At 32.2% G+C, this 13,087-nt stretch overlaps 1 protein-coding gene across 1 annotated transcript in view; it reads right to left on the bottom strand.

Moving 5' to 3' along the window:
* Positions 1-13,087, bottom strand: part of Dhc1 (dynein axonemal heavy chain 1) — a 154,695-nt gene that overhangs the window by 32,829 nt on the left and 108,779 nt on the right. The window contains exons 31-32 of the mRNA XM_075289651.1: positions 3,548-3,643; positions 2,880-2,936 (exon numbers count right to left, since the gene is read on the bottom strand). Coding sequence (XP_075145766.1) covers positions 2,880-2,936; positions 3,548-3,643 — 153 coding nt within the window. The remainder of the gene's footprint in view (positions 1-2,879; positions 2,937-3,547; positions 3,644-13,087) is intronic.

Genomic DNA, 13,087 nt, shown 5'->3' with positions numbered 1-13,087 from the left:
ACCCCTCCGAATGACTTCCAGTACTCAAGCGCCGCCGATGGTAATGTTGTGGATCGTCATAACGTCTGATGATCACTCCCCGCACGTATTCATAGACCGAGGGATCAAAATAAATGTCGAATATTATCCTAAAGAGTATGATAAACCTACACAGACAAACATTTCGGCCATAGACCTTTGACTCTACTACAGGACTCAGCAGCATCGAACTCAGCACGCGTCAATCAAGAATGGCTTAAAAAGGAGGTTACTCACTTCACATCTACCGCATAATGGTCACCACCATCTCTGGATCTCAATCCGATGTGCTTTTCCGTCTTGGGCAGTTTGGAGAGTAAGAATGGCACTAAACAATATCAAAGTGTCCGATGTATCAGGCTCACTTAGACTATTCAGTCCATTGTGATACCACATTGGTGAACTTCTCTCTTGTCACTGAGTGCTGCCCGATTCCATGTTAAGCTCAATGACAAGGGACCTCCTTTTTATAGCCGAGTCCGAACGGCGTTCCACATTGCAGTGAAACCACTTAGAGAAGCTTTGAAACCCTCAGAAATGTCACCAGCATTACTGAGGTGGGATAATTCACCGCTGAAAAACTTTTTGGTGTTAGGTCGAAGCAGGAATCGAACCCACGACCTTGTGTATGCAAGGCGGTCATGCAAACCATTGCACCACGGTGGCTATCAAAGTGTTGGTCACTTCAAAATGGCGCTTCGGCGGGAACAAATTTCATTACATATCAGCCATCTTCTATATGAGGTCTGAGAAATCTTAGGTCACAAACGGACAAAGTTAGTATACCATCATCCTATGATGGAGGGTTTAAAAATTAACAAATATATACCGTCCTTTAAAAAACAATATTTTAAAATCTAAAACCGTGGGAACTTCATTAACTGAGGATTGAAAGGTGATTGCAAACGACAGATGGACATCGAAAGTTCACCTTAGAATATTGTTCTGATCAAAAATAAAAGTTTAAAATATTTGTTATTACTCGTATTGCCTCCACCATAGGATGGTGGTATATTAACTTTGTTATTCCGTTTGCAACACATTGACATATTGCTGTAAGACCCCATAAAGACCCCATATTCTGGGTCGTGGTGAAATTCTGAGTCGATCTAAGCATGTCCGTCTGTTAAATTCATCCGATCCTGCTGAAATATGGTACATGGTGTCTCTAACAAGTATGCAAAAATTAGTCCCCATCGGCCCATAATTATATATAGCCCCCATATAGGTTAGGTTAAAGTGGCAGCCCGATTAAGATTCAGGCTCACTTAGACTATTCAGTCCATAGCCCCCATATAAACCAATCCCATGATTTGGTTTGCGGAGTCTGGTCTCTAACGGAGTCTGGTCTCTAACAACCATGCAAAAATTGGTCCACATCGGTCCATAATTATATATAGCCCCCATATAAACCGATCCCCAGATTTCGCTTGCGGAGCCGCTAAGAGAAGCAAATTTCGTCGGATCCGACTGAAATATGGTTCATGGTGTAAGTATGTGGTCTCTAACAAAAAATGCAAAAATTAGTCCCCATCGGTCCATAATTATATATAGCTCCCATATAAACCGATCCCCAGATTTCGCTTGCGGAGCCTCTAAGAGAAGCGAATTTCGTCGGATCCGGCTGAAATATGGTTCATGGTGTATGTATCTGGTCTCTAACAAAAAATGCAAAAATTAGTCCCCATCGGTCCATAATTATATATAGCTCCCATATAAACCGATCCCCAGATTTCGCTTGCGGAGCCTCTAAGAAAAGCAAATTTCATCCGATCCGGCTGAAATTTAGTACATGGTGTTAGTATATGGTCTCTAACAACCATGCAAAAATTAGTCCCCATCAGTCCATAATTATATATAGCCCCCATATAAACCAATCCCCTGATTTGGCTTGCGGAGCCTCTAAGAGAAGCAAATTTCATGCGATTCGGGTGAAATTTAGTACATGGTGTTAGTATATGGTCTCTAACAACCATGCAAAAATTGGTCCACTTCGGTCCATAATTATATATATCCCCCATATAAACCGTTCCCCAGATTTGAACTCCGGACCCTTATGGATGAGCTAAATTCATCCGATTCGGTTGAAATTTGGTACGTGATGTTAGTATATGAACTCTAGCAACCATACGGGAATTGGTCCATATCGGTGCATAATTATTTATAGCCCCCATATAAACCGATCCCCAGATTTGACCTTTGAAGCTTTTAGAGGAGCAAAATTCATCTGATCCGGTTCAAATTTGGTACATGGTGAAATTTGGTACATTGCGCTAGTATATGGCCGCTAACAACCATGCCAAAATTGGTCCATATCGTTCTATAGTTATATATAACCGATCCCCAAAAATAATCTACCAAAATTTTTATAGAAAATTTTGTCAAAATTTTATTTCTATAGAAAATGTTGTCAAAATTTTATTTCTATAGAAAATTTTTGTCAAAATTTTATTTCTATAGAAAATTTTTGTCAAAATTTTATTTCTGTAGAAAAATTTTTTTCTATAGAAAATTTTGTCGAACTGAATTATTTACGTATTTAATCGGTGTTTTTTTGTTTAATATATACCCCGTATGGACTAACTTACAATTGAAAATACGGTGTTAAGAAGTTTTAAGATACCTTGCCATCGGTAAGTGTTACCGCAACCCAAGTAATTCGATTGTGGATGACAGTCTTTAGTACAAGTTTCTATGGAATCCATGGTAAGATTCGGCCTGGCCGAACTTACGGTCGTATATACTTGTTTTTTTTTTGCACTTATCCATATGTTGTTATTTTTTCACCTCTTACCTTAAATAGTTACATTGTTTCAGAAACAAAAGAAAAAAGTTATATGGATATGGAAAAATATACATACCTGACGCATAGCAGTTAAAAATCCTTGAGGATTAAAAAAGCCTGTCATCCAAAAGACCTTTTTTCCAAATCGACAAATATTAAAAAATCCATGACATGTGAGACACAAAAAATGTGAGTACCAAAGAAACAAAAAAAAAAACAACAACAAGAAAAAGTGATAAGAATTAAAGAGGGGATAATAATTTTGATAATGTTGTCTGTTTTGTTTCTCGTATTAAAAAATTAAAAAAAAAGAAAAAACAACGAAACAACAAAAAGGTAAAGAGATCATCAACTTACAAAATCATATTCAAAAGGAGCATTTACGTTTACCAAAACCCTATGCAAAAAGACCAGCATATTTTCATCACAAAAACTGATGAAAAGCATTTAAATTTAATTAAGATTTACGAACAGAGAGGAAAACACTCACAGAAACCTACTCACCACAGGCATAAACACACACACACAACAACCAACATAAGCACTCCCCACCACACCACTGCAACACTTCAACATACTCTCATTTTCATTCATTGCCGCAATTGTGGCTTTAAAGCTTGAGTACACATAGGTGTCTGTGAGTGTTTGTGTCTACGTGTGTTTTACGTTAAAAGTGTCTCCTTTATAGTGAATTATTCTTTTTTGTTAGTTAAGTGTGGTCAACATTTAAGTGCATCAACTTACCCTTGGACGGTCCGTTGAAATCCAGGTACGAAATTGTGCATTACGTTCCAACAGTTCTGTATACCAAAAACCCAATGTTGTTGACTCCCACGAGATCTGCAAATGACAGAATTCAGTGAATGAAGATAAAAATTATTTGATATGCTTTGTTTGTTGTCATTATGCTATCGCTAGCATTCCATTTACTGAGATTTTGTTTTGTTATTCAGTGTTTGTGAAATATGCGGAAAATTGCGTTTTCATTTAATTTAATTTATTATAAACGTATTTAGAGATAATTTTAGTATAATTATGAGTAAATTGTATATAATAATTTAATTAAATGTATATTCGATAATAGTTTATGTTTATTTATAAACCAATGAGGAAACAATAATTTGGGACAAAGTCGACCATAGGGATTCTCCTGCATACTTCATAAGGAAAATGTCTACACACACCAAAAATATATTTTTTTGTCTTCAATCACAGAAATGATTATATCAATTACAAAATTTATTGAAAGTCAATTAAAAAAATAATTGATCCAATTAAAAACTTATTTGATACGATTAATTTTTGTGATTGATTTTTGTTTCAATAAAAAAATTTGTTGAGTCAATTAAATTTTTAATTGAATATTTTTTCGAACTCAATTAAAACTTTAATTTGGAAAATTTTCGTGAATTTTTTTCTGTGCACATAAAACTCTATATTAAAGATCAGTAAGGAAAGTCTCAAGTCGGGTAGTACCTACATAGCACTGAAAACCAATTCTTATCCTAAATTACGGAGATTTATTGCCTTTTTTTTTGGATAACATTCTTAATTTAATTTTTAAGGCAAATCAAATATGTTCTTGTGTCTGTCCATCTGTTGGTCTATTAGGCGAACACTACGAAATTGTGGAGATTATTAAATGAAACTCATCTGCATCGAAAAAATTGCGTATTGTCCTTAAAATATGAATGCGATTTTTCACACATTAACTCTGATACTACTGTGGGCAAAACATAAGGTTTATTTGTTCGTAAAAGGAAACATTTTTATTTATTCTTCTAAATCAATTTCCGGTAGAGGCTTTTGCTACATCTTCATACCAGTTTATATATTCTCAATGGACTTTAAGCGCATTACCCAAAGTGGTTTCTTGAGTTTTGGTAATACATAGCCAGAAATTACATGGAACCCAATCAGGCAATTGTTCCGGCGGTTGCAGAATCTAATCCAGAATCCAATCTACCAAACAGTTAAAAATCTACGATATTTGGTAGAATTTGACCAACTGTGGCACCCTGGCTTACGCGTTCGTTCTTCATGATCATTTTCATAAAATTTCATTTAATATTGAATGATCATGAAGAACGAACGCGTAAGCCAGGGTGCAACAGTTGGTCAAATTCTACCAAATATCGTAGATTTTTAACTGTTTGGTAGATTGGTAACAAAATATTCCTCACCACCTAAGAAGTACTTCACAAATTTTCTATAGAGTTAAATTTTGTCTAGTTATAAAATTTGACAAACTATTCTATAGGAATAACATTTTGATGAAATTTTCTATAGGAATAAAATTTTGGCAAAATTTTCTATAGGAATACAATTTTGAAAAAATTTTCTATAGGAATAAAATTTTTAACAAAATTTTCTATAAGCACAAAATTTTGACAAAATTTTCTATAGGAATAAAGTTTTGACAAAATTTTCTATAGGAATAAAATTTTGACAAAATTTTCTATAAAAATAAAATTTTGACAAAATTTTCTATAAAAATAAAATTTTGACAAAATTTTTTACAGGAATAAAATTTTGACAAAAGTTTCTATAAAAATAAAATTTTGACAAAATTTTCTATAAAAATAAAATTTTGACAATATTTTCTATAAAAATAAAATTTGACAAAATTTTCTATAGTAATAACATTTTGACGAAATTTTGTATAGGTATGAAATTTTGACAAAATCCTCTACAAGAATAAAATTTTGACATAATTTCGATAAAAATAAAATTTTGATAGAATGTTCTATACAAATAAAATTTAGATAAAATTTTCTATAAAAATAAAATTTTGACAAAATTTTCTATAAAAATATAATTTTGACAAAATTTTCTATAGGAATAAAATGATGACAAAATCTTCTATAGGAATAAGATTTTGACGAATTTTTCTACAGGTATAAAATCCTCTACAGGAATTAAAATTTTGACAAAAATTTTCTTTAGGAATAAAACAGGTACAAAATCCTATACAGGAATTAAAATGTTGACAAAATTTTCTTTAGGAATAAAATTTTGACATAATTTCTTTAAAAATAAAATTTTGACAAAATTTCGTATAGAAATGAAAGTTTGATAAATTTTTCTATTGAAAAGAAAATTCTATAAAAATAAAATTTTGATAAATTTTCGTATAGAAATGAAAATTTTGATAAAGTTTCCTATAGAAAATAAAATTCGAAATTTGCTATAAAAATAAAATTTTGACAAAATTTTCTATAGGAATAAAATATTGACAAAATCTTCTATAGGAATAAAATTTTGACTAATTTTTCTACAGGTATACAATTTTGAAAAAATTTCTATAGGAATAACATTTTGACATAATTTCAATAAAAATAAAAATTTGATAAAATTTCGTATAGAAATGAAAATTTCTGATAAAGTTTCCTATAGAAAAGAAAATTCTCTATATAAATGAAATTTTGGCAAATTTTTCAATAATAATAAAATTTTGACTAAGTATTCTATAAAGTCAATATTGGGGTTGGTTAGATTAGGTGGCAGCCCGATGTATCAGGCTCACTTAGACTATTCAGTCCATTGTGATACCACATTGGTGAACTTTTCTCTTATCACTGAGTGCTGCCAGATTCCATGTTAAGCTCAGTGACAAGGGACATCCTTTTTATAGCCGAGTCCGAACGGCGTTCCACATTGCAGTGAAACCACTTAGAGAAGCTTTGAAACCCTCAGAAATGTAACCAGCATTACTAAGGTGGGATAATCCACCGCTGAAAAACTTTTTGGTGTTCGGTCGAAGCAGGAATCGAACCCACGACCTTGTGTATGCAAGGCGGGCATGCTAACCATTGCACCACGGTGGCTCCCTAAAGTCAGTATTAAGTCAACATCTTTAAAAATTTGAATTCTCGTTTTAGGTCATATTATTCAAGTCCATTACGGGCAAGTTCTCCCTTTTTGTAGATGTAACAATTTGTCATTGTTGTTGCGAGCTAAAAATATTTAAAATTTCGACACATTTATAATTCAAGGGATATGTACATATACACACATAATAAATAAAATAATAAATCAATTCTTTCGAAGAAACATTATTTTCATAAAACCACAAAAATTGCAAAAATCGCAAAAATGGTGAAGTTTAAATTAAAAAAAAAAAAATAAAATTGACCTTACTTTTTGCCTACGATAATATTACTGCGAAACCTCTGAAATTTGGATACTCTGAAAACCGGACACCTCTCTAATGTGGACAATTGTCTGGGGACGTTTCTTATATTAACACATTAAAATTAACCTCTTACAGCTGGATACCTACCAAATGTGGACAAAATTTAGGAGACCTTGGGTGTCCACCGATAAACTTTTCGTTGGTTTTTGTGATGGGCAATTCAACTTTATGTCTGAAATCATTTTTTATTATTACCCAGCAATAGAATTTAAAAGTTCTTCCCAGGTTATAACTTCCCAGCAAAAAAATTGAATTTCCAGCGTATGCTTAAAAAGATAACTTCACCCTATGAGAAGCCAATATAAAATTGTTTCTGACCACATATACACAACTTCCGGATCCAAAAAACTCATTTTCATTGTTTGTTTAGCTACGCTCTTTTGCTGGGAATTAAAATCGTAAAATTTTGGCTAACTTGTCTCATTAAAAATTTGATTTAAAAATCAAATTTTTCTTGGAACAGATTTCAATTTCAAAATTTGGTTAAAAAGTTCATTTCGATAGAACATGATAAAGAGTAAAATTAATAAAGGCTTTTAAAAGTTTCAAAAACGCAAAACTTACATTAGGAAGTTAATTTTATCTTAAATGTATCATTAGTGTAATTCCCCACTTCATTTTTTGTTAAGACAAAATCTTAACAACTGGATAAGTTTATTTTTTTTTTCAGTGTATGCATATAGAATATATCACCCTATAGATATTTAATTTGTAAGCTATTGAAGACAAAAAAATCTGTTTACATCACAAAATTATTGATCCAATTATATTTTTAATTTAACTTGCTTTAAACACTAAAATGAAAATATCAAACACAGAATTATTTAGCAATGAAAAACACACTTGATTAACAAAATAATTGATTTCTTCTTTAGATAAATTAATTTTTCTTGTAATTTTTCTAAGAGTTTATACTTTTATTATGAAATTTTCGATTATAATTGTATTGAGTTTTTCTTTTGATTTAAGCCTAAATTTAATGAACCAAAAAATATATAAAAATATTATAACAATATTTTTAATTGGAAATATTTTTTATTTAATTAAAATGTTAATTTGGATAACAAATATTTAAATTGAAATATTTAAATCATTTCCTAACATTATTTAACTAACATTACTTTTTATACCCTGCGCCACACTGTGGAACAGGGTATTATAAGTTAGTGCATATGTTTGTAACACCCAGAAGGAGACGAGATAGACACATGGTGTCTTTGGCAATAATGCTCAGGGTGGGTCCCTGAGTCGATATAACCATGTCCGTCTGTCCGTCCGTCCGTCTGTCTGTGAACACATTTTTGTGATCAAAGTCTAGGTCGCAATTTAAGTCCAATCGCATTCAAATTTGGCACATGTTCCTAATTCGGGTCAGAATAGGACCCTATTGATTTTGGAAGAAATCGGTTCAGATTTAGGTATAGCTCCCATATATATCTTTCGCCCGATATGCACTAATATGGCCCCAGAAGCCAGAGTTTTGGCCCAATTTGGTTGAAATTTTGCACTAGGAGTACAATTAGTAATATAGCCATGTGTGCCATATTTGATTTAAATCGGTTCAGATTTAGATATAGCCCCCATATATAGCTTTCGCCCGATTTACACTCATATGACCACAGAGGCCAATTTTTTGCTCCGATTTAGTTGAAATTTTGCACAGGGAGTAGAATTAGCATTGTAGCTATGCGTGCCAAATTTAGTTGAAATCGGTTCAGATTTAGATATAGCTCCCATATATATCTTTCGCCCGATATGCACTTATATGGACCCAGAAGCCAGAGTTTATCCCGATTAGCTTGAAATTTTGCACAAGGAGTACAATTGGTAGTCATGTTTGCCAAATTTGATTGAAATCGGTTCAGATTTAGATATAGCTTCCATATATATCGTTCGCCCGATATGGACTTATATGGCCCCAGAAGCCAGATTTTTGGCCGAATTTGGTTGAAATTTTGCACTAGGAGTACAATTAGTAATATAGTCAAGTGTGCAAAATTTGATTGAAATCGGTTCAGATTTAGATATAGCTCCCATATATATGGTTTTCTGATTTCGACAAAAATGGTCAAAATACCTAAATTTTCCTTGTTAAATCGCCACTGCTTAGTCGAAAAGTTGTAAAAATGACTTTAATTTTCCTAAACTTCTAATCCATATATATGGAGCGATAAATCATAAATAAACTTTTGCGAAGTTTCCTTAAAATTGCTTCAGATTTAAATGTTTCCCATATTTCTTTACTAAAAATGTGTTCCACCCTGGTACATTAGCCAACTTAAATTTTGAGTCTATAGGTTTTAGAAAAGTCTATCAAATTCTGTCCAAATCGAGTGATATTTAAATCTATGTATTTGGGACAAACATTTATATATAGCCCCCAACATATTTGACGGATGTGATATGGTATCGAAAATTTAGATCTACAAAGTGGTGCAGGGTATAATATAGTCGGTCCCGCCCGACTTTAGACTTTCCTTACTACTTTTAATTGGAAATATTTTTTATTTAATTAAAATGTTAATTTGGATATCAAATATTTAAATTGAAATTGTTTTTAATCATTTTCTAACATTATTTAACTAACATTACTTTTTTAATTTGATTAAAAAGTTAATCAATTAAAGGATTAACTAATATAATCTATTAATTGATAATGTTTTCATCTTCAATCAACTTTTTAATCGGAAGTATTGTGGGTCTAGTTTTTTAAAGTAAAACCATTCCTTATATATTCAATAATATGTAGGACCAAGTAGTTTCGGTTTGGCTGAACCCACCTACACCTCCATTTTCATATTAAAATTCATTGATTCAATAATTTTGTAAACATTACCCAATATTTATTCTCGCGGCATTGTCTATAGGCTACTGGTAACAGATTGCGTTAAATTGAATCAATATATTTTATATTTATATTATACATACATATACAAAGCACAATCAGTTCAATTATTTCAACCGCAATGTGTCCTTTTCATATGGTTGCAAATTTTTTTCCATCTGTTGTATTTAATTCATAGATTAATTAAATCAATTGACTTTGTAGTATTTGTTTAAGTGAAGGTAGCCGGAAACAGTTTCATAACTTCTCATGTATGTATATGAAAAAACAAATATATTGACCATAAGGTGAATGCGGATATATTCAATTAGCAAATAAATGTCAGCCTACTGGATAGTGGCAAGACTGATGATTTACCAACAAACCGACCTCAATTAAATAAATTAAGATGTGATAGTTAGATTTATGAAATGTGTTCAAAAATCATTGCTTGTTTTTATTAAATTTATTGTGGTCTTTAAATTAAAGTTATATTTAATTTAAAATTAAAAATGCTCTAGTTTTTCATGTTAGCTCCTTGGGTTAACATAAAAATCGATGTCATCTGGAAGTAGACATCATCAATAATTTCCTCTCAAATGTGATTAATGTTTCCATGTTTGCCCTCAGGTGGCAATTATAGCACATTGCTAATGTTATTATCCAAAAAAAAAATTTATCAATGACATATTTGATATGATCTGGGTTTTTACTTGACATTTTTGATGATGGAAAAGTAGTTTTTTTTTTTGAAATTTTATCTCATAACACTTGGATTGAATTTTCATGTAACTTTTATAAATATAACATGTTTTTTGGGAATATTTCGACAACATATAAACATTACTGGTGTCATATACGTAAACATGACATGTCCTTTTTAAAAGAAAATCATGATGTAATTACATTGAATTACTTCTGCAAAAATTTTTAAAATCCCCAAACAGCACAAGTGTTTGTTTTAGGTTTTGAGTAGCAGCAGTAGCTTAAAATAAGGTATTAAGTATTAATTAATAAATGATATGGCGTTATTAAAAAAATATTCTACTTATATACTATACTAAACCAAGTTAACTTAATTAACCCTTTCACTACCGATGTCCACTTAGAAGGACATTGGAAAAAGACACCAAAATCTATTTTCCCACTTAGTTTCGATTTATTTCTCGATGTTATTTTAATGTAGAGGCTTCAATCTAAATAAGTTATAAATATTTTCCATATTGGTGAGCACTAAAATACATTTTTATAAACTTCTTTAACAATAAACGAAAAATATGAAAATTTGAGACAATTCTTCTACTGTATGTCTCTAGTAAATCGATATTTATACAAAAACTAGAGCTGATACTTTTTCGGGTTCTTTTTTGTATTTTTTCTCACACTTTGAAAGATATTATAGGCCAAATAGCGTTTCTTTTCGTAAGGCCATTTGGTCACAATTCAAGAATTAAGTTTTCAGAACAAGCTCATATAGCTCTTGAAGTAATTGAGGTAGGATCTCAAAATGACAATTTTTGTTTTACATGCTGTTAGTACTAGTAAAAACAGAAGAAAAATTAAAGTTTTAAACATTAGGTTTATTTCGGTAGTGAAAGGGTTAAAAGATTTTGATCTTCAATTTAGAATAAAAAAGTGTTATTGAAAAAGTAATATAATATGTTATTACACTATTTATTCGAGCTATTGGATAAGAAGATTAAAAGGGAATTGATACTATTAAGTTATTGAAAAGAAAATGCCATATACTGACTATACACATGTCTCATCGCTAGCTAATTTGAATTTCCATAGCCTTTAGTGTAGATCTGACGGTGGGATTGAACGATTGATTGATGATTCATTTTGGGACTTGATTAATTTCTTATTGAAATTACATACGAGAATTATTCTTACCAAATTAAACCCTAAAATATTCACTACTTTGAATTACTTTTATTGTGGTTCTAAAAATATTACTTATTTGTATACCCTCCACCATAGGATGGGGGTATATTAACTTTGTCATTCCGTTTGTAACACATCGAAATATTGCTCTAAGACCCCATAAAGTATATATATTCTGGGTCGTGGTGAAATTCTGAGTCGATCTGAGCATGTCCGTCCGTCTGTTGAAATCACGCTAACTTCCGAACGAAACAAGCTATCGACATGAAACATTGCAAAAGTGGTTGTTATTGATGTAGGTCGGATGGTATTGCAAATGGGCCATATCGGTCCACTTTTACGTATAGCCCCCATATAAACTGACCCCCAAATTTGGCTTGCGATTGCTCTAAGAGAAGCAAATTTCATCCAATCCGGCTGAAATTTGGTACATGGTGTTAGTATAACAGGTTGGCTGATAAGTCCCCGGTCTAACAAAGAAAAACACATTTTTTTTTGTCAAAATTCGTTTTTATTATTCAACATAGTTCCCTTCAAGAGCGATACAATGATTATAACGACCTTCCAATTTTTTGATACCATTTTGGTAGTACTCCTTCGGTTTTGCCTCAAAATATGCCTCAGTTTCGGCGATCTTCTCTTCATTGCAGCCAAATTTTTTCCCTGCGAGCATCCTTTTGAGGTCTGAGAACAAGAAAAAGTCTGGAGAATACGGTGGGTGGGGAAGCAATTCGAAGCCCAATTTATGAATTTTTGCCATCGTTCTCAATGACTTGTGACACGGTGCGTTGTGTTGGTGGAACAACACTTTTTTCTTCTTCATATGTGGCCGTTTTGCCGCGATTTCGACCTTCAAACGCTCCAATAACGCCATATAATAGTCACTGTTGATGGTTTTTCCCTTCTCAAGATAATCGATAAAAATTATTCCATGCGCATCCCAAAAAACAGAGGTCATTACTTTGCCAGCGGAATTTTGAGTCTTTCCACGCTTCGTAGACGGTTCACCGGTCGCTGTCCACTCAGCCGACTATCGATTGGACTCAGAAGTGTAGTGATGGAGACATGTTTCATTCATTATAACCTGCTCCACACTGTGGAACAGGGTATTATAAGTTAGTGCATATGTTTGCAACACCCAGAAGGAGACGAGATAGACACATGGTGTCTTTGGCAAAAATGGTCAGGGTGGGCTCCTGAGTCGATATAGCCATGTCCGTCTGTTCGTCTGTCCGTGAACACATTTTGTAATCAAAGTCTAGGTCGCAGTTTTAGTCCAATCGACTTCAAATTTGGCACAAGTATGTGTTTTGGCTCAGAATAGATCCCTATTGATTTTGGAAGAAATCGGTTCAGATTTAGATATAGCTCCCATATA

The sequence above is a fragment of the Haematobia irritans genome, chromosome 1 (genome assembly GCF_050003625.1).
Source record: "Haematobia irritans isolate KBUSLIRL chromosome 1, ASM5000362v1, whole genome shotgun sequence".
NCBI classification, from domain to species: Eukaryota; Metazoa; Arthropoda; class Insecta; order Diptera; family Muscidae; genus Haematobia; species Haematobia irritans.
This window is presented reverse-complemented; position numbering and strand designations above follow the sequence as displayed.